Here is a 22,409-nt window from a genome sequence, read left to right on the forward strand (position 1 = left end):
CAATAGACACTTACAAACTGTTTTTTTTAATGTCCTAAGATGTTCAACAGAAACACAAGGAGACTCTGCGGACACAAACTGAAACACTGAGAGTGAACACAATCCTGATGAGGGAGAAGGTGAAGGTTTTCCAGCTGGTTGATCGATACGCTGAGCTCACAGTCATTTCTACTGTTCGAGATCGGAGACTGGTGGAACATGAGCTGCTGGCAAGAGGCAGAGACCACGAGGAGTGGAGAGAGGAACATCTCCGCAGAGAGCTGGAAAAAATCCTGACTGATCAGTTGTTCCAGAGCAGCTTTTCCCGGAGTAATTCTAAATCTGGGAGTTCGGCAGCAGTGGCCGGAGTCGCGGGGATCGGGAAAACAACAATGGTACAAAAGATTGTTTATGACTGGGCCACGGGGAAAATATACCAACAATTCCAGTTTGTCTTCAGTTTCAAATTCCGAGATTTAAACTCCATTAACTGGAGAATAAACCTGAAAGAACTGATTCTGGATCAGTATCCTTACTTTGGGAATATCCTGAGAGAGGTCTGGAAGAACCCAGAGGGATTGCTATTTATATTCGATGGCTTGGATGAATTCGAGCACAGAATCGATTTTGCTGACAGTCGGAGAGACACAGGACCTCAGTACACATGCACAGATCCTGAATTCCGGTGCAAGGTGTCTGACATTGTGTACAGTTTAATCCAGCACAAGCTGCTCCCAGGGTGTTCAGTGCTGGTGACCACACGTCCCACTGCGTTACATTTATTGGAAAAGGCGGAGATCGGTGTTTGGGCTGAAATCCTGGGATTTGTTGGTGAGGAACGGAAGGAATATTTCATCAGGCATTTTGAAGATCAGACAGTGGCAGAAGCTGTTTTCAAACACGTGAAGGAGAACGAGATCCTGTACACCATGAGCTACAACCCCTCCTACTGCTGGATCCTCGCTCTGGCACTGGGCCCCTTCTTCACACAAAGAGTCAGGGACCCGCAGCGAGTTCCCAAGACCATCACCCAACTGTACTCCTACTGTATTTACAACATCCTGAAAAACCACGGCCGTGAGATTGAGAACCCCCGTGATGTGTTACTCAGGGTCGGTCAGATGGCCTTCAGAGGAGTGTCCGATAAGAAGATTGTGTTTACAGATGGAGATTTGATCAACTACAATCTGCAGCCTTCCCAGTTCCTGTCCGGGTTCCTGATGGAGCTTTTGGAGAGAGAGGATTCTGCCCGGAGCGTGGTGTACACATTCCCACACCTCACCGTCCAAGAATTTGTAGCTGCAGTCGCACAATTCCTGACTATATGTCCCAGGGATATCTTGAAATTCCTCACTGAAGCCCACAGCACTACAGATGGACGATTTGAGGTATTTCTCCGTTTTGTTGCTGGTCTCTCCTCCCCAATGACAACTCGGGGCCTGGAAGAGTTTCTGGGTCCATTTCCTCATCAGACAACCTGCCGGGTGATTGACTGGGTGAAGGAGGAATTTAAACGCCAGGTTCGATACACATGGAATAAAGCTGGCAAAAGGAGCTTCCTGAATACATTGCACTACCTGTTTGAGTCTCAGAATCGTGGACTGGCTCAGGCCACACTGGGATCTGTGGAAACACTTTCATTCAGTGGAATGACACTGACCCCGATTGACTGCGCGGTCCTGTCTCATGTCATCGGACACTGTGATACAATAAAACACCTCGACTTGCAGTACTGCCACATTCAGTGTGAAGAAATCCAGCGTCTGGGACCCGGGCTACACAAGTGCCAGGAGTTGGGGTAACTTAATTTATGTATCACTTTGAACTGTAAAGTTGTTCCTTTGTGTTGTTTCAATAGTAAAGGATTTGGGAAAACACTGGAGAAAACCAGACTGTCCAGATTGTGACAAGAACGAAAGGAGAGCCTTAGGCAATGGAGATCACCTCTGTGGCCATCCCCCTTAACAATAAGTACTCCATTTTGACTACTGGTGTGAGGAACGACAACCTGGGGGAAGCAACAGTGGCAGGTCTGGAAGAGAATGGCAGCATTAATAGGAGATTCGATACTTGAAAAACAAATAGGAGATCCTGTGGACGCCTAAAAGAAACACAGTTTGCCTCCCAGGTGCTAGGGTTTGTGATGTTCTGAACGTGTTCAAAATACTGTATCCTGAAATCGGTCGTGGTACGCATTGGTACCAAAGACATAAGTAGAAAAATGGAAGAGGTCCTGAAAGCAGAACACAGGGAGTTAGGAAGCTGGTCCTCAAGGTTAGTAATCTCGGGATTGCTGCCTGTGCCACGCAACAGTGAGGATTGGAATAGAATGAGGTAGAGGATAAATGTGTGGTTGAAGGATTGTAGCAGGGGGCCGGGATTCAGATTTCTGGAACTTTGGGACCTCTTTTGGGGCAGGTGTGATCAGTACTAAAAGGGCGCATTGCACCTGAGTGTGAGCGGTCTAATATCCTGACGGGAAGGTTTGCTAATGTTATTACGGAGGTTTGAAACTAGATGTTCTCGGCGGTGTGATGCGAAGTGAAGAGGGGGAGGATGAGGCGGTTTGCACACAAGCAGAGACAGCCTGTACGAAGTTTCTGAGGAAGGATAGGCAGATCATAAAGCAAAGATGCATTCAGCCTGATGGTTTGAGATGTGTCGTTTTTAATACAAGGGATATCATAAACAAGGCGGATGGACTGAGAACGTGGATCAATGCATGGAACTGTGACGTTGTGGCCATTACAGAGAATGGATGTCTCAGGAGCAGGAATGGCTGTTGAGTGTGCCGGGCTTTAGGTGTTTCAAAAGGGACAGGGAGAGAGGCAGAAGAGGTGGGGGCATGGCATTGCTAATAAGAGATAGTGTCACAGGTGCAGGAAAGTCGGAATCCATGGAAGGAGTATCTGCTCAGTCATTGTGGGTGGATGTCAGAATCAGAAAGGGGACAATAACTTTACTCTTATATAGGCCCCAACAGTAACAGAGACATCAAGGAGCAGGTATGGAGGCAGATTCTGGAATGGTGCAATTATAATAGAGTTGTTATGATGTGTGATTTTAACAATCCTAATATTGACTGGCATTCCAATAGAGCAAGTGGTTTGGATGGGCTGGAGTTTGTTATGTGTGCTCAGGAAGGCTTCCTGACGCAAAATGTAGATGAACCAACTAGAGGAGAGGCTGTACTTGATCTGGTATTGGGAAATGGACCTGCTCAGGTGTCGGATCTCTCGGTGGGAGAGTATTTTGGAGGTAGTGATGACAATTCTTATCTTCTTTACCATAGCGCTGGAGAGGTATAGGAGAGACAATTTGAGAAAACATTTAATTGGGGTAGAGGGAAATATGATGCTATTAGGCAGGAACTTACATGGTATCATAAATTGAGAGGAGATATTCTCAGGGAAATGTACAGCGTAAGTGTGTCAAATTTTCAGGGACCATTCAGGATGCTGCCTGGGTTGGAGAGCATGCCTCATGAGAATAGCCTGAGTGAACACGGTCTTTACTTCTTGGAACAAAGGAGGTTGAGATGTGACCTGATCGAGGTGTATAGGATGAGGAGAGGCATTGATTGTGTGGATAGCCAGAGGCTTGTTTCCGGGGCTGAAATGGTTAACAGGATGGAGCATCGTTTTAAGGTGCTTGAATGTCGGTAAAAGGGTGATGTCAAATGAAATTTCTCACACAAAGAGCAGTGGGTGGTAGAGGCGTACAAAATAGAGTCTTTTAAGAGACTCTTAGATAGATACAGGGCACAAATGGCTAACACGAGTGGGTACATAGTTTTAAGGTGCTTAGGTGCAGATACAGAGAGGATGTTAGGGGTAGTTTATCACACAGAAAATGGTGGCTGCGTGGAATGCAATGCCAGTGACAGTGGTGGAGCTGGATACAAAAGTGCCTTTTAATAGACACTAAGGAAGGTAAATTGAGTTTAGAAAAATAGACGGCTATACCGTAGGGGAAATCTGGGCAACTTCGAGAGCAGGTTCCATACTCGGCACAATATTGTGGGCTGAGGGACCTGTAACGTGCTATAGAATTCTATGTTCTATGTTCTGAATGACCAGGGAATTGGTCAGTAATTTCACCAGGAAGCAAGGGTTGTGGGTTTATGCGAAGAGATTTTGGAGACTTCAGCAGATCAGTGATCAACGAGCATTGGTTGAATCGCTGTAAATCATAGGCATGGCCGTGTTTCTCTCTGGCTGTGACAGTATTCCTTCTATCTGCTACTTACACCCAGACAGATACTGACTGCAGCAGGAGATTCGGAGCTTCATGCTCTCTTCCCCATAAAGAACAAAAGAGGGTCACCGGACTGTCCCATTCCGAGTGAGAGAGATACCTGCGTGAGAGCCTCCTCTCCCTGCCTTCCCCGTGTGTCACTATCTCCATCACTCCACCTGTTTGTCTTTGCTCACAACAAGATACCCAGACCCATGTGGGCAACTCTTCTCTGGAATATCTGTTTCAATTCAGAATTGCCCCTTCCGTGCGACCTACATCTGCATCACATCCTCTCTTACACACCCCCTTCCTCTTGTGGGACCTCACTTCCCTATTTCCTGTCCTCCTGTGAGATGTCTCTTCCTGCTTCCTCCATCCTCTTCTCTGACCTCTCTTCCCCGTCCCTCTTGGGCCTCTGAGATCTGTTCCCCATCCCCCTTCCTCAAGTGGGATCTCTCTTTTCCATCCTCTTTCCTCGTGGGATCTCTCTCCCCTACATCCTCCTCGGGTGGGATCTCTCTTCCCTACATCCTCCTCGGGTGGGATCTCTCTTCCCCATCCTATTATGCTGGTGGGGGTCCCTCACGCCATCCCGTTGATATTTTATCATCCACAACTCCTCCTCACTGTGGGATTTTCCCCTAACCTTCATTCCTGCTCCACCTGACCATCTTACCCTGTGGGGAGTTTACAGGGTCACGCCGACAGACTAAATTACCGACATTCGGTGAATACCCTGGAGCTGGGCAGTGAGGGACATTGACAGTGATGGGAACTCTGATCAGTGATTTACTGAAGGGTTTAATGTTTCCTGAAATATCCGAGTGAGAGAAATTCCCTCAGACCCACAGTTTGAATCACTTTGTTCATCAATTTGTCTGTTTGTCTTTAGACTGAGTAGTAATGACCTGGGAGATTCAGGAGTGAAACTGGTGTCTGCGGCTCTGAGGAACCCAGAGTGTAAAATACAGACTCTGTGGTAAGTACCAGACTGTGGGAGATTGTGTTTACAGTCACTGGGTGTCTGACACTGAACATTAATGTGATCAGTAATTGTGTTACTGATAAACACTGGGGATTTGTACCGTCTCCTGTCTCTCTGTGTCCTTCGTCCTCTCTCTCTCTCATCTCCAGGCTGAGGGAGGTCGGTCTCACAGATTCTGGTGCCGAGGATCTCGTCTCCGCTCTCAGTACAAACCCATCACTGACGGAGCTGAACCTGAGTGACAATAAACTGGGAGATTCAGGAGTGAAACTGGTGTCTGCGGCTCTGAGGAACCCGGAGTGTAAAATACAGAAACTGGGGTAAGTACCAGACTGTGGGAGATTGTGTTTACAGTCACTGGGTGTCCAACACTGAACATTAATGTGATCAGTAATTGTGTTACTGGTAAACACTGGGGATTTGTACCATCTCCTGTCTCTGTGTGTCCTTCACCCTCACTCTCTCTCATCTCCAGTCTGAGGAAGGTCCGTCTCACAGATTCTGGTGCCAAGGATCTCGTCTCCGCTCTCAGTACAAACCCATCACTGACGGAGCTGGACCTGAGTGGTAATGCGCTGGGAGATTCAGGAGTGAAACTGGTGTCTGCGGCTCTGAGGAACCCAGAGTGTAAAATACAGAAACTGGAGTAAGTACCATACTGTGGGAGATTGTGTTTACAGTCACTGGGTGTCTTATACTGAACATTAATGTGATGAGTAATTGTGTTACTGATAAACACTGGGGATTTGTACCGTCTCCTGTCTCTCTGTGTCCTTCACCCTCACTCTCTCTCATCTCCAGGCTGTACAATATCGGTGTCACAGATTCTGGTGCCGAGGATCTCGCCTCCGCTCTCAGGACAAACCGATCACTGACGGGGCTGAACCTGGGTTACAACTCGCTGACAGACGGATCTGTCCCCGCTCTCCGCTGCCTCATACTGACCCTCCCGAGTCTGGAACGGATCTGGTGAGTGTTTGTGTTAATGTTCAATGTGATAAAATATCAGCGGATCCGCGGGTTTTCTGGTAATATTTGTCTGTGAGTGTTGTTGAAACATTAACCCCAGTCCCCTGTTACTGACACTGTTGTATAATCTATTTATTTCATCTACATTCTTCCACCTGTTTTAGGTTACGGTACAATCAGTTCAGTTGGATTGGGAAGAAGGAACTGAGGCCTCTGCAGGAACTCAGACCAGAAGTAAGAGTGGACCTGTGAACATCGTAATGGGTGAACATCCCCAACCTCGTGATGGGGACGCTTTGGCCGATTTCCCGGCGTCCCCTTTAACGTCCGCCCTCCCCTTTAATGGCCGCAATCCAAGTTTCATCCCACACGGTTCTGATGGACCCCGGCTCCAGCTGAGCACTATGTGACGTCAGAGTGTCCCGCAGTCATGTAGCAACACAGACAAAATACAGGAGGAACTATGCTGCATCTATAGGAAAGATCACAATGAACGTTTACGGCTGTGACCCTTCATTTGGACGTAATTCCGTCTCCTGTCCAGCAGCGTAATTCCACCGGACATCTGGGTGCAGTTTTTCCCTGGGAGACCCTGGGAGCTCAATTCAGGACAACCGTGTACCGGGTGTTAGTATCCGTGGAGAGAATCCTTTTGCTCCCTTCAGTGAGGGTGATACATTCCCTATTCTGATGAATAAAGTGATGTTAGATTGACAAAAGCTCTTGGGAAAGACCCTGGATCTGCAGCAATCTCGGACACTGCCCCGACGTGTGATTTTAGAATCATCGTTGCCCCAATGCAGAGAGACAGTAAGAAATAAGACTGATTATTCAACCTGTCGCCAGTCAGTTCATTGTGTGTGACTGTGATTGAATCAGGAACTGCTCTAACTTCTTCTCTTAGTGTTCGACTTGAGTCTCATTTGAGGAAAACAGTTGCCTGAGGTTACTGCTGCCTCATGCACCCCGTGTACTGCAACAGTGCCCAAGATCTCGTTTCGCCACACCCGCACTCTATCCGCTTACCGGTCCCGCGCTCACCACGTGATCCTGAAATCCCGCGCTCACCACGCTCCCTGCCCTCTGCGCTTTCCTAGCCCATGCTCCCAGACCCTTCCCACGCCCGCTCCACCTGTGTGCGCTCCCTGCGCTCTCTGCCTCCCAACTCTCTCCGAACCTTCCCCACTGCACAGCTCATATCCCTGCACTGTTGTGTTATCCCCCAGCCTATCTACGACTCTCTCAAATGACCTTAATATATCTGGCTCAATTACTCCCCTCGGCAGAGCATTCCAAGCACCTAGCACTCGTTAAAATGAAACACCTTCCTTTAATCTTCTTCCACACTGTAAAATTATGTGCCTCACTTAACACTTCTTCAAATTTTCTGTATGTGCCTCTACCACCGTCCCAGGCTCCACACTCCGTTAAAAAAAAACCTGGCTCTCACACCTCCTTTGCATTTTCCCCCATCTCAACTTAAATGTATCAGAACCAGAATCAACTCTGATGTCACCGGGATATTTCGTGAAATTCGGTAACTTTACCGCAGCAGGATCATGAAATAGATGATCAATAAATATAGTGAAAATACAGAATTGCACTAAATATATGTTATTAAATAATTAAGTTACAAATAACCAGTGCAAAGAAATAGAAACACTTTTTTATTAAGTAGTGAGGTAGAGTTAATAGGTTCAATGTCCATTTAGAAGTCGGATGGCAGAGGCGAAGGAGCTGTTCCTGAATGGCTGAGTGCGTGCCCTCAGCCTTTGGTACCTGATTCCGGACAGTACCAGCGTGATGAGGGCATGTCCTGGGTGATGAACACTACCTTTCTACGGCATCGCTCCTTGAGGATGTCTCGCATGTTACGAAGGCTTATACTCATGATAGAGCTGACTAATCTTATAAGTTTCTACAACTTACTTCGATCTTGCGCTGTTGCGCCCCCTGCTACTATCAGACAGTGATGCAGCCAATCAGAATGCTCTTCACGGTATATTTGTAGATGTTTTCGAGTGCTTTAGTTGACAAAACAAATCTTCTATACTCTGAATGAAATATAGCAGCTGTCTCCACTTCTTTAATGCGGCATCAATATGTTGCCTCCGGGTTGGATTCTCAGAGATGTTGACACCCAGAAGCTGAAACTGCTCACGCACTCCACTCTGATCCCACTATGAGAAAAGGTCTATGTTCCCTCTCATTACCCTTTCTGAAGTCCACAATGAGCTCTCTGGTTTGCTGACGTTGTGTGCAGGTTGTTGCTGCGACACCACTCAACCAACTGGAATTTTGCACTCCTGAACGTCCTTCTGTCACCGTCTGAAATTCTGCCAACAAATGTATCATCGGCAAATTTATAGATAGCATCAAAGCTGTGCTTAGCAACGCGTCGTGGGTGCAGAAAGAGTAGAGCAGTGGGCTAAGAAGTCGAGGATCCAGTTGCAGAGGGAGATACAGAGGCCTCGGTTCTGTAACGTTCTGATCAGGGCTGTAGGAATGATGGTGTTAAATACTGAGTTATAGTCAGTAAGCAGCATCTTGTATAGGTATTTGCATTTTCCAGGTGTTCCAAGGCTGCCTGGAGAGCCATTGAGGTCGCATCTACTGTAGCCTTCTAGTGGTGGTAGGCTCTATGTCCTTCCCGAGAGAGGCGCTGAGTGTAGCCATGACCAACCTCTCAAAGCATTTCATCACAGTGGACGTGATTGCCTCTGGACTATAGTCATTAAGGCAGCTCACGCTACCCTTCTTGGGCACTGGTATAATTGTTGCCCTTTTGAAGCAGATAAGAACTTACCACTGTAGCAATGAGAGACTGAAGATGTCTCAGAAGATCCCCGTCAGTTGGTTAGCCCATGTTTTCAGAACCTCACCAGGTACTCCATTGGGCTCAGCCGCCTTGCGAGGGTTCTTCAGATATTCGGCATGATATCTAAAACTTCGGCAGATTTCTGCAGATATGTACTAGATAGTGTATTGACCGGCTGAATCATGGCCTGTAAACAAAATCCTACAAAGGTAGTGGATTAAGCCCAGTACATCACGGGTAAATCTATCCCAACCATTGAGCACATCGACATGAGACGTTGCCATGGAAAAGCAGCATCGCTCATCAAAGTTCCTCACCACCCAGAGCATGCTCTACTCTCTCTGCTGCCATCAGGTAGAAGGTACAAGAGCCTCTGGACTCGCATCACCAGGTTCAAGAACAATTGTTACACCGCAGATATTAGGCTTTTGAACAAAGTGTATAACTACACTTATTTGCCCATCCATTGAGATGTTTCCTCAGCCAATAGTCACTTTAAGGACTCCTTATCCTGTTACTTCACATTCTCGTCATTTATTGCTATTTATTTACATTTGAACAGTTTCTTGTCTTTAGTACTTTAATGGTTCTTACACTTACCCCATTATCGTTACTATTTTATAGATTTGCTGTGCATTCCTGCTGGAAAATGAATCTCGAAGTGGCTTAGGGACATGCATGTACTGTGAAATTAAAATAAAATATGACAGATATGTATGTTGATAATAAAATTAACTTAAAAGAAATCCTCCAGTTTTAAATGGATGTCCCTCTATTCTGAGGTTCTGCCCTCTGGTTCTAGACTCCCCCAGTATAGGAAAAATCCTCTTCACACACAGTCTGCCACAGCCTTTCAACATTCGATAGGTTTCAATGAGATTCTCCCCCTACTTGATACCCCTAGTTTCCAGCAAGTATAGACCCAGTGCCTTCAAGTGGTCTGGAATCATTTCCCGAAACTCCTTTGAACGCCTTCCAATGATAACACATCTTTCCTGAGATCTTGAATTGGCCTGTTCTGTCTCCGAGAAAAGCACATCCTGCTTGCGTCCTTCTGAGTTCTGTACTCTGTGCCTTGACCGATGAAGGCCGGCATGTCCTATGCCTGCTTCATCACGTGAGATCTGCCTGAGTAACCATCGCTGCTCTGACTACGTGAAACAAAAGATTCAGCAGACACAAAATTCAATAGCCTGCTTTTTGATTTGCCCTGTGTGAGCCCTCTGAGTCTCACAATGCACAGTGTTTAGTCCACTGTCTTCACAATTAAATGCCCAGTTATACCAATCCTGCACTCATTTACTTTCACCACAACCCGGAATTTGACCCCTGTGGACAAGAACGTGAATCGAAGGTCTATAGCAGGGCCTAACCATAGGATTGGACTGTGAATGGCAAGACCCTGTCTGGCCGAAGTGACGGTGTCTGTGCTTTAACGACTCTCGCGTGTTTTTAACTAATCTCGCGTGGCGCGCCCCTTGTCTACCTCATGTCGAACCCTTGCAGAGTGGTCAGCTGAATCGTAAACCTGCCTCTTTCTGTATCCCTCACTACCCTACCCACTGTATTCCATTAAGTTCCCTATACGAAGTGCGAACTCCTCAACGCGGCCAACAGCTAAACATTTCCCATCTGCTCTTTATCTCTGCTGCTTGGCTCCGTGTCGTATACGCAAGAGAGTGGAATAAAGCGGTACTGCAGGGCAACAGGTCCTTCGGCCCACAACGACTGTGCTGAACACAATGCCAAACTAAACTAGTCCCTTGTGCCTGCACATGGTCCACATTCCTAGTTTCCTGATGCAGTTTTGGCCTCCGACGTCCGACAACCCTTTCCAACCACCCCCACCCACAGATGCTGCTCGACCAGCTGAGTTCCTTCAGCAGATTGTGTGTCGCTCTCCACTCCATTGTGTGTCCGAGAAGATGGTCAGACAGGTTGGAATTTAGCCCTGGCATGGTGAGACGATCAACCTATTCCCGGTCTGTACTCTCCTCTGTTCTATAAACCAAGCTGGGGACACAGAGGGGAGAGAGAGGAGATGGCCATTTCCGAGGGAGAGGGAATGGTGAGGCAGTGTTAGGGAGGTGATGATTGCTGATGGTAATTTTATGAAGTAGTTAACCTCCCTCTTCTGCCATCTCCGCAGGTCTCTCTTCCCATCTGTGGATAGCATTTGTCCACTTTTTCAAAGATTGGAGAGTTTCTCTTTATTCGTCCGGGATTGTGTTCAGGAATTGCGAGTTAATGTTGCAGCGACACAAAATTCTGATTAGACCACACGAGGTATTGTGGGCACATTTGGTCAATTCATCATTGGATGAATTAGGAAGTTTGATAGAGGACGCCGAGGTGATTTACCAGGATGCTGCATGGATCAGAGACGATAACTTATGGGGAGAAGCTAAGCAAGCGAGGGCTTTTCTCTTTGGAGAAAAGTAGGATGACAGATGCCTTAATAGATGTGTACAAGATGATAAAACGGCACACATAGAGTGAACAACTGGGCGTCTTTCACCCACGGCAGAAATTCTAATCGGAGAGGACAGAATTTAAAAGGGATTGCAGGGAATTATAAGGGGGATACAAGAGGTAGTTGTTTTTTATACACAGAGTGTGGTGGGTCTGTGGAATGCACTGCCGGGGTGCTGATGGAGGCAGATATTTTGGGGACATTTAAGAGACTCTTAGATAAGCACATGGATGAATGAAAAATGAGGGCTGTGTTGGAGAGTAAATTGACCTTCCAAATGTCAACAGAACATTATAGGCTGAAACGCCTCTGCTGTTATATGTTCTATAATCCTGATTTTGATCCTGTCTGACTGAACTCCTGCTTCTCTTTCTGATGTTTATATGTCATGACGGATCGCCCACCCCCAGACCCTGCTGAACTCAGACCTCGGGCCCTGAGCTCAGGATGGCTCCCCACCCCATCACACTTCTTAACAACGTAGGAAAGAGAGGATAGAGGAACAAACAGAGGAAGAAATATCGTGAGAGGTATGGAGAGTCAGCGGTAAATAGAGAAAGGGAGGAGAAAGGTTGAGAAAGGGATTTGTATTGAGAGAAGGAGATGGAGAGAAAGAGAAGGACAAACATTGAGGGGAAAATTTACAGGGAAAGAGAAAAAAAATCAAGAGGGAGAGGAAGATCCTGATTGAGCGAGAAGGAGAAGCACCGAGAGAGTTTGAGAGAGAAGGCAGAAACAGCAATAGAGATAAAGGGAGCTGAAGAAATATTAAATGTGTCCATCCATCTACACCCCCTCCCCTACCTCCGCTCTCTCTCTCCTCTCTCTTTCTCTCTCCCCCTCACCTAGTACCTCTCTCTCCCTCTCTCTCTCCCTCTCTCGCTTTCCATCCCCCTTCCTGTCCCTCTGCCAATCCCCCTCTTACACACAGTGCTGCTGAGATCCATGCTGTACGCAGATTACCAGAGCTCTTTTGACATAATGCGGCCATCCTAGAAGTAATCTAATTTGCCTAATTTGACGAAACAAGGTCTACCGTGACCTCAATGTTAACGCGCTCGATGGGTTTGAGAAACATAGAAACATGGAAACATAGAGAACCTGCAGCACAATACAGGCCCTTCGGCCCACAAAGCTGTGCCAAACATGTCCCTATCTTAGAAATTACTAGGGTAACACATAGCCCTCTATTTTTCTAAGCTCCATGTACCTAGCCTAAAGTCGCTTAAAAGACCCTATTGTATCCGCCAGTACCACCGTTGCTGGCAGCCCATTCCACGCACTGACCACTCTCTGCGTAAAAAACTTACCCCAACATCTCCCCCTGTACCTACTCCCAAGCACCTTCAGCCTGTGCCCTCTTGTGGCAGCCATGGGCCCCGAGTAAAAGCCTCTGATTATCCACACGATCAGTGCCTCTTATCATCTTATACACCTCTATCAGGTCACCTCCCATACTCCGTCGCTCCAAGGAGAAAAGGCCGAGTTCACTCAACCATCAGGCTGAAACACAGTCAACCATCAGGCGGAACCACAGGGTCATTCCAGGAGACGGGAGAGATGTCGAGACTGACTGTGGGGCCGGTGTTAGGTGGTTACTTTGTGTATTGTGGTCACATGCATCGAGGTTCAGTGAAAAGCTTATCTTGTAGACTGTTCATAAAGATTGGGTTATTACGCATTGTATTGAGGTAGAACAAGATGAAACGGTAGGAGAATGCAGAATAAAGTGTGGCAGCTACAGATAAAGTGCAATGGAGGCGGATAATAATCTGGGAACACATTTTGTGGCAGATTTTGTGGTCAAGGCTTGAACTTATCATACTAGGGAGTCCGGTTAATCGGCTTATAGCAGCCGGGAAGAAGACGTCCTTGCCTGTCGCAATGTGTTTTCAGATTTGGCATCTTCTGACTGATAGGAGGGGCTGGGGAAGGAAAAAGAATTTCAAAATTGTTTTTTTTTTCACATGAACAGAAATACAGTGAAAAGCTTGTCGTGGAAACGGCTCATATAGATCAGCTATGTAGAAAAGTCCAGTAATAGGCCCTTCGCCTCACCATGTGCTGAACTTTTAAATGCTCAAGATGCATTTCACCTTTTTTCTCAGCCAACCCTCAATTTGTCTTTAGTCCATGTGCCTCAGAGCCTCTTAAATGTCCCTAATGTATCTGCCTCCCATACCCATACCTGGCAGTGTGTTCCACACACCCACCACTCTCTGTGCAAAATCTATCTCTGACATTCATAAGACCACATGCCATAGGAGCACCATTGGGCCATTCAGTCCATCGAGTCTGCTCTGCCATTCCATCATGGCTGATTTATAAACCCGCACAAACCCAGTTACCTGCCTTTTCCCCGGAACCTTTGACTATTCAAACACCTATCCATCTCGAATTTAAATATATTCAGTAACTTGCCTTCCACTGCCATCTGTGGCAATGAATTCCACAGATTCAGTATCCTCTGGCTAAAGAAACTCCTCCTGGTTCACAGCAGTATTATGTTATTGCCAGTAATACCTTGTAATTAATGACCCTTAATGAAGAGCAGTTAGCTTACCTCTTTGCGGGGCAAATAGTGTCTTACTAACCGTTGAGTTCGACGAGGAATTGGCGAATGTGGCAGATGGGGCTAAATTCTGAAAGTTTTTTTTCATCGGAGTTCAGAGAGGCGGGACTGCGAAGGCGCGTAACGTCGGGCAGTGAAGCGCGGAAGATTTAAAAGGAACAGAGCCTCATACAGCGGGCAGCGTCGTTTGCGGGCGGCGGAGTGAGCCGGGAGCACAGTGAAGGCTTAAGGGTTTTGGCTCAACTGGCTCCGGCGGAAACGGGCGAGGCGAAGGAGGTTTGGTTTTCATTTTTTCCTGTTATTTGAGGAGAGGGGGAAGTATGAGTGTGAGGGCAGTTTGTTGTTCTCGGTGCCGGACTTGGGGGGTCGTGGAGTCTCCCAGCCTCCCGGACACCACATCTGCGCCAGGTGCGCCAAGATGCAGCTCCTAAGGGACCGCATTAGGGATCTGGAGCTGCAGCTCGATGACCTTTGTCTGGTCAGGGAGAGTGAGGAGTTGATAGAGAGGAGTTACAGGCAGGTGGTCACACCGGGGCCACGGGAGGCAGACAAGTGGGTCACGGTTAGGAGGGGGAAGGGGAAGCATCAGATACTAGAAAGTACCCCAGTGGCTGTGCCCCTTGCAATAAATACTCCTGTTTGAGTACTGTTGGGGGGAACAGCTTACCTGGGGGAAGTGACAGTGGCCGTGCCTCCGGCACAGAGTCCGGCCCTGTAGCTCAGAAGGGTATAGGAAGGAAGAGGAGGGCAGTTGTGCTAGGGGACTCGATAGTAAGGGGGTCAGATAGGCGATTCTGTGGACGCAGTCTGGAGACCCGGATGGTAGTTTGCCTCCCTGGTGCCAGGGTCAAGGATGTTTCTGATCGCATCCAAGATATCCTGAAGTGGGAGGGAGAGGATCCAGAGGTTGTGGTACATATAGGTACCAATGACATAGGTAGGAAAAGGGAAGAGGTCCTGAAAGAAGAATATATGGAGTTAGGAAGGAAGTTGAGAAAAAGGACAGCAAATGCAGTAATCTCGGGATTACTGCCTGTGCCACGTGACAGTGAACATAGGAATGCAATGAGGTGGAGGATAAATGCGTGGCTGAAGGATTGGAGCAGGGGGCAGGGATTCAAGTTCTTGGATTATTGGGATCTCTTTTGGTGCAGGTGTGACCTGTATAAAAAGGACGGGTTGCACTTGAATCCTAGGGGGACCAATATCTTGGCGGGGAGATTTGCGAAGGGTATGAGGAGACTTTAAGCTAGAATGGTTGGGGGATGGGAATCAAATCGAAGAGACTAGGAGAGAGGGGGTTCTTTGACAAATAGAGAAAGCTAGTAGATAGTGTATGAGGGAGGATAGGCAGGGGACAGAGATCGGGTGCACTCAGACTGAAGATGTATGGGAGAAGGAAGAAAAAGACAACAAAGTTGTTTGCTCCATTGAGGATAAACAGAGAGCAAGAGTTGGAGAGTTTCTTAAATGCATCTATTGTAATACTAGGAGCATTGTAAGAAAGGGGGATGAGCTTAGAAGACTAATTGATACCTGGAAATATGTTGTTTTAGCTATTAGTGAAACATGTTTGCAGGAGGGGTGTGATTGGCAACTAAATATTCCTGGATTCCATTGCTTCATGTGTGATAGAATCAGAGGGGCAAGAGGAGGAGGTGTTGAATTGCTTGTAAGAGAAAATATACCAGCGGTGTTCTGGTAGGATAGATTAGTGGACTCCTCTAGGGAGGCTAGTTGGGTGGAATTGAGGAATGGGAAAGGTGCAGTGATGCTTATAGGGGTGTATTATAGATCACTTCATGGGGACCGAGAACTGGAGGAGCAAATTTGTAAGGAGATAACAGATATTTGTAGTAAGCACAAGGTTGTGATTGTGGGAGATTTTAATTTTCCACACATTGACTGGGAAGCCCATTCTGTAAAAGGGCTGGATGGTTTGGAGTTTGTAAAATGTGTGCAAGATAGTTTTTTGAAGCAATACATAGAGGTACCAACTAGAGAAGGGGTAGTGTTGGATCTCCTGTTAGGGAATGAGATAGGTCGGGTGACGGAGGTATGTGTTGGGGAGCACTTCGGGTCCAGTGATCACAATACCATTAGTTTCAATATAATTATGGAGAAGGACACAGGGTTGAGATTTCTGATTTGAGAAAGGCTAACTCTGAGGAGATGTGAAAGGATTTAGAAGGAGTGGATTGAGACAATTTCTTTTATGGGAAGGATGTAATACAGAAATAGAGATCAGTTAAAGGTGAAATTTTGAGGCTACAGGATCTTTATGTTCCTGTTAGGTTGAAAGGAAAGGTTAAAAGTTTGAGAGAGCTATGATTTTCAAGGGATATCGGAAACTTGGTTCGGAAAAAGAGAGGGATCTACAATAAATATAGGCAGCTTGGATTAAATGAGGTGCTCAAGGAATATAAAGAATGTACAAAGAATCTTAAGAAAGAAATTAGAAAAGCTAAAAGAAGATATGAGGCTGCTTTGGCAAGTAAGGTTAAAATAAATCCAAAGAGTTTCTACAGTTATATTGATAGCAAAAGGATAGTGAGGGATAAAATTGGTCCCTTAGAGAATCAGAGTGGACAGCTATGTGCGGAGCCAAAATAGATAGGGGAGATTTTGAACAATTTCTTTTCTTCAGTATTCACGAAGAAGGAGGGTATTGAATTGTGTTAGGTGAAGGAAACAAGAAGGGAAGTTCTTGTTTCCTTCATCTGACAATTGACAATTAAAAAAGAAGTACTGGCGCTGTTGAGGAACATAAAAGTGGATAAGTCTCCGAGTCCTGACAGGATATTCCCTTGGTCCTTGAGGGACGTTAGTGTAGAAATAGCAGGGACTCCGACAGAAATATTTCAAATGTTATTAGAAACGGGGATGGTGCCGGAGGATTGGCGTATTGCTCATGTTGTTCCATTGTTTAAAAAGGGTTCTAAGAGTAAACCTAGAAATTATCGGCCTGTGAGTTTGACGTCAGTGGTCGGTAAATTGATGGAAAGTATTCTTAGAGATGGTATATATAATTATTTGGATAGACAGCATCTGATTAGGAACAATTAACATGGATTTGTGCGTGGAAGGTCAGTTTGACAAGTCTTATTGATTTTTTTGAAGAGGTTACTAGAGAATTTGACGAGTGTAAGGCGGTGGATGTTGTCTATATGGACTTCAGTAAGGCCTTTGAGAAGGTCCTGCAGGGAAGGTTGGTTAGGAAGGTTCAATCATTAGATAGCAATATTGAAGTAGTAAAATGGATAGCAGTGTCTGGATGGGAGAGGCCAGAGAGTGGTGGTGGATAACTGTTTGTCCGATTGGAGGCTGGTGACTAGTGGTGTGCCTCAGGGATCTGTTCTGGGTCCAATGTTGTTTGTAATATACATTAATGATCTGGATGATGGGGTTGTAAATTGGATTAGTAAGTATGCAGATGATACTAAGGTAGGTGGAGTTGTGGATAATGAAGTAGGTTTTCAAAGCTTGCAGAGAGATATAGGCCAGTTAGAAGAGTGGGCTGAAAGATGGCAGAGGGAGTTTAATGCTGATAAATGTGAGGTACAACATTTTGGTAGGACTAATCAAAATAGGACATTCATGGTAAATGGTTGGGCATTGAAGAATGCAGTAGAGCAGAGGAATCTAGGAATAATGATGCATAGTTCCCTGAAGGTGGAATCTCATGTGGATAGGGTGGTGAAGAAAGCTTTTCGGTTGCTGGTCTTTATAAATCAGGGCATTGAGTATAGGGGTTGGGATGTAATGTTGAAGCTATACAAGATATTGGTGAGGCCAAATTTGGAGTATTGTGTACAGTTTTGGTCACCGAATTATAGGATAAATGTCAACAAAATAGAGAGAGTACAGAGGAGATTTATTAGAATTTTACCTGGGTTTCATCATCTAAGTTACAGAGAAAGGCTGAACAAGTTAGGTTTAGAGAGTATGCATTCTGATCAGAGATTAAGGGAGCTAGGGCTTTACTCTTAGAAACATAGAAACATAGAAAATAGGTGCAGGAGTAGGCATTTGGCCCTTCGAGCCTGCATCGCCATTTATTATGATCATGGCTGATCATCCAACTCAGAACCCCGCCCCAGCCTTCCCTCCATACCCCCTGACCCCCATAGCCACAAGGGCCATATCTAACTCCCTCTTAAATATAGCCAATGAACTGGCCTCAACTGTTTCCTGTGGCAGAGAATTCCACAGATTCACCACTCTCTGTGTGAAGAAGTTTTTTGTAATCTCGGTCCTAAAAGGCTTCCCCTCTATCCTCAAACTGTGGCCCCTCGTTCTGGACTTCCCCAACATCGGGAACAATCTAGCCTGTCCAATACCTTTAGGATCTTATACGTTTCAATCAGATCCCCCCTCAATCTTCTAAATTCCAACGAGTACAAGCCCAGTTCATCCAGTCTTTCTTCATATGAAAGTCCTGCCATCCCAGGAATCAATCTGGTGAACCTTCTTTGTACTCCCTCTATGGCAAGGATGTCTTTCCTCAGATTAGGGGACCAAAACTGCACACAATACTCCAGGTGTGGTCTCACCAAGGCCTTGTACAACTGCAGTAGTACCTCCCTGCTCCTGTACTCGAATCCTCTCACTATAAATGCCAGCATATCATTCGCCTTTTTCACCGCCTGCTGTACCTGCATGCCTGCTGTACTCTTTGGAGAGAAGGAGGATGAGAGGAGACATGATAGAGGTATACAAGATAATAAGGAATAGGTAGAGTGGATAGCCAGTGCCTCTTCCCCAGGGCACCACTGCTCAATACAAGAGGACGTGGCTTTAAGGTAGGGGGTGGGAAGTTCAAGGGGGCATTAGAGGAAGGTTCTTTACTCAGAGAGTGATTGGTGCGTGGAATGCACTGCCTGAGTCAGTGGTGGAGGCAGATATACTAGTGAAGTTTGAGAGACTACTAGAGAGGTATATGGAAGAATTTAAGGTGGGGTCTTATATGGGAGGCAGAGTTTGAGGGTCGGCACAACATTGTGGGCCGAAAGGCCTGTAATGTGCTGTACTATTCTATGTTCTATGTTTAAGTTAGGTTTTTATTATTTGGAACATAGAAGGGTGAGGGGACTTGATAGAGGTATTTAAAATTATGAGGGGATAAATAGAGTTGACATGGATAGGCTTTTTCCTTTGTGAGTGGGGGAGATTCAAACAAGAGGACATGAGTTGAGAGTTAAAGGGCAAAAGTTTAGGGGTAACATGAGGGGGAACTTCTTTACTCAGAGAGTGGTAGCTTTGTGGAATGAGCTTCCAGCAGAAGTGGTTGAGGCAGGTTCAATGTTGTTGTTTAAAGTTAAATTGGACAGCTATATGGACAGGAAAGGAATGTTAGGTTATGGACTGAGTGCAGGTCGGTGGGACTAGATTAGAGTAAGCATTTGGCACGGACTAGAAGGGCTGAGATGGCCTGTTTCCGTGCTGTAATTGTTATATGCTTATATGGTTATATATCTCCATCCTGATGGTAACACTGTGCAGAGAGCGTGTCCTGTTGGTGGGAAACTTTAATGACGGAGGCCACTGTTACAAGAATCACCCCTTGTAATAATGATCAGTGATGTACAGAGAATCTGTATTTAACAACAAGTAACATTTAATTATTTCAACTAAAGAGCACGTAGGTTCATACTCTATCTACCTGTGTGCACCCTACCAGAACCCCTGACACTCCATAGACAGCCAATGAAGAGAAAAGGTATTACCCAGGAAAGTAGTCTACGCTGGCCAGGTGTCCGTGGGGTCCTCCTTATCAGCGATGGTTGGATGGCTGCTGATGAGTTATCGCCCCTGCATATTTGGATTCCTGAGTCTTATACTGTTCCTCATCAACTGGACTGTTGGATCTCCATCCCGTTGGCTCAAGGTCACCTGACCTACCTGGGACACCTTCTTTCTGGTCATTGTACAGGGCTACAGCCAACACTGTTTCACAGGTCTGCCCACCCCTGCCTTGTGTATTTGTATCTGTACATCCTTGCTGGTCCAAACCAGTTAAATGCAGCAAACCAGACAGAGTCTAACGGGACTACAGATTTCTTATTTGGCAGGTCTGGTATTTTACATAACAAGTAGCTACTCCTCTGAGAATGGTCTCAGGTTTATTGTTCTGATTAGATTGTCCCAGAGTCCGAAATCAATTCAGAGTCCACGCCCTTTACATAACAAAAGGCTACGTGGTTGAGAATGGCCTCAGGTTTAGCAAATCATCACCTGAAGCTTCCTGTGTCCACATTCAGTTGCTCTGGTTAGATTATCCAAGAGTAGACAAACTGGGGGAAAACAGAGAGAACTGGTTTGTCTGCTTCCCCTGTCCTTGATGCGACTGAAGTTTCTTCTTTTCTGCGGGGAGTTTTCTGCCACGGACAGTGTCTTTTTCGGGTCAACTGTGGTCTGAATGCTCCAGGGTGGATGGTGGAGGGTTTTGCAGAGATACAGGGTGTTCTGGGGGTTTACAGAATTGGGGAGTGGTGTAGGGGTTGGAAGGGTTTTTACAGATGGCGAGGGGTGTCTGTGCACTTTTCCACCACTGTGGAAATATGCTTTACTTGTAGTACCAAAATGGCATTTTTGTCTGAAACAAAATTAAAACTGTACTGTGTCGGAGTGTTCTGCTAATAATGTTCGTGCATCACTATGCTACGTGAACCTGAGTCCCTGACTGTAGACCGCAGTCCCTACACTGCATTCCATCTGCCACTTCATTGTCTGTTCTCCAAACCGGTCTGAGCCCTTCTGCAGACACCCACTATACTCTGAGCTACCTGTCCGGCACCTACCTTGGTATCAACTGCAAAGTTGGTTATCAAGCCATCAATCCTCTCATCCAGATTGTTGATATCTAACAGGAAAAGAAACGGTCTCAATAATGACCCCAGCGGAACGCCATGAGTTACTGGCAGCAAACAGAATAGGCTCGCATTGTTCTGACTCTGTGCCTCCCGCCACTAATCCAATCTTCCATTGATGTCAGTATTTTTTTCCTGTAACACCATGAGCTGTGATGTTGTTAGGCAGTCTCATGTGCAAGATTTTGTTAAAGAACATCTGAAAATCCAAACAAACAGCATCCACTTTCTCTCCTTTGTCTGTCCTGCCTGTTAGTTCATCAAAGGATTCCAACGGATTCCTCAAACAGGTTTTAGATCATGTGCCGCCAAGTATCCTGGAAAATTATCCTGAATGGACTCCAACCACTGAGTTCAGACTGACTGTCCAAAAGTTTCCTTTCTTCTGTCTCCCTCCCTTCTTAAAGCGTGAAGTGACATTTGCAACTTTCTAGTCTCCCAGAAACATTCCAAAAACAAGAGACACTTAAAAGTTCATTACCCAATCTTTAAGAGAAACAGGAGGGGTAACCTTTTCACTCAGAGGCGGGGAGAATGTGGAACAAGCTGCCAGAGCAAGTGGCAGGGGCGAATTCAACATTTAAGTGAAGTTTGGATGGGTGCATGGATGAGAAGGGTATGGAGGTCTATGCTCCTGGTGGAGATTGCTGGAACGAGGCAGATTAATGCTCTTGCACAGACCAGATTCGCCGAAAGGCATTGTTCTGTGTTGTAGTGTTACTTGACTGTAATGCCTTCACAATCTCTTCAGCTACCTCTTTCTGCACCCTGGGGTGTGCACCATCTGTTTTCAGGAGTCTTATCTACCTCCAGGCCTTTCAGCTTCCATAGCAAATTTTCTCCTTAGTAATAGCATCTATACTCACTTCTGCCCCGATACTCTTGAAGTTTTGGCATTTTGTGGGGGGGGGGGGGGGAGGAAGATGAGAAGTCAGAGTAAGAAGTGCAAGGTTCCTAAGGATATATTTCCCTTAACAAAACCAGGATTCAGCACTCCATGCTGGCATGAAAAAACTAATAAGAAATACACATCACTACACTGAAATAAAAACACAATTAAGAAAATGAATGGATGGTCACTCTAGAAGATCAAGTTAACCACTCATGTCCCGCCATAGAAGACATCCCCGCGATTTGAGCAGACAAGTTCCAAGCAAAGTGAGAAATGAGTGTGCTTCGCCATGTCTGTACCTCGTTTTATCAGCTGGAGCTGAGATACAAGAAAAATATAATACAAATTAACTCTACTTGATACCTAGTTAGCCCATCGCTTTACTTTGCTTTTTAGATTAGTTGTACGGTGGTTTTTTTTTTGTTTTTTTTTCTTTTCCTTATTGACAGGTATGAAAATTAGTATACTATTTTATTACCTTGTTATTTTATATCTAAACTGCACTGTTTGTATTAACTTATTTTTGTGTATTAATATCTCTTGTAAAGTTATATTGCAACAGTGTATCAGTGCCAATATGGTTTACCTTTTGTGTACTAATTCAATAAAAAGA

The 22,409-nt window shown here is 45.8% G+C and overlaps 1 protein-coding gene across 4 annotated transcripts in view; it reads left to right on the top strand.

Moving 5' to 3' along the window:
• The window catches only part of LOC140208387 (NACHT, LRR and PYD domains-containing protein 3-like), a 31,220-nt gene extending 21,497 nt beyond the window's left edge, over positions 1–9,723 (top strand). For all 4 annotated transcript variants that reach the window (XM_072277046.1, XM_072277049.1, XM_072277047.1 and 1 more), the window contains exons 7-12: positions 40–1,777; positions 5,111–5,197; positions 5,353–5,523; positions 5,679–5,849; positions 6,005–6,172; positions 6,337–9,723. In XM_072277046.1, coding sequence (XP_072133147.1) covers positions 40–1,777; positions 5,111–5,197; positions 5,353–5,523; positions 5,679–5,849; positions 6,005–6,172; positions 6,337–6,424 — 2,423 coding nt within the window. In that variant the 3' untranslated portion in view covers positions 6,425–9,723. The remainder of the gene's footprint in view (positions 1–39; positions 1,778–5,110; positions 5,198–5,352; positions 5,524–5,678; positions 5,850–6,004; positions 6,173–6,336) is intronic.
• Positions 9,724–22,409: the final 12,686 nt, after the last annotated feature.

This window comes from Mobula birostris, chromosome 13, assembly GCF_030028105.1.
Source record: "Mobula birostris isolate sMobBir1 chromosome 13, sMobBir1.hap1, whole genome shotgun sequence".
Taxonomy (NCBI): Eukaryota; Metazoa; Chordata; class Chondrichthyes; order Myliobatiformes; family Myliobatidae; genus Mobula; species Mobula birostris.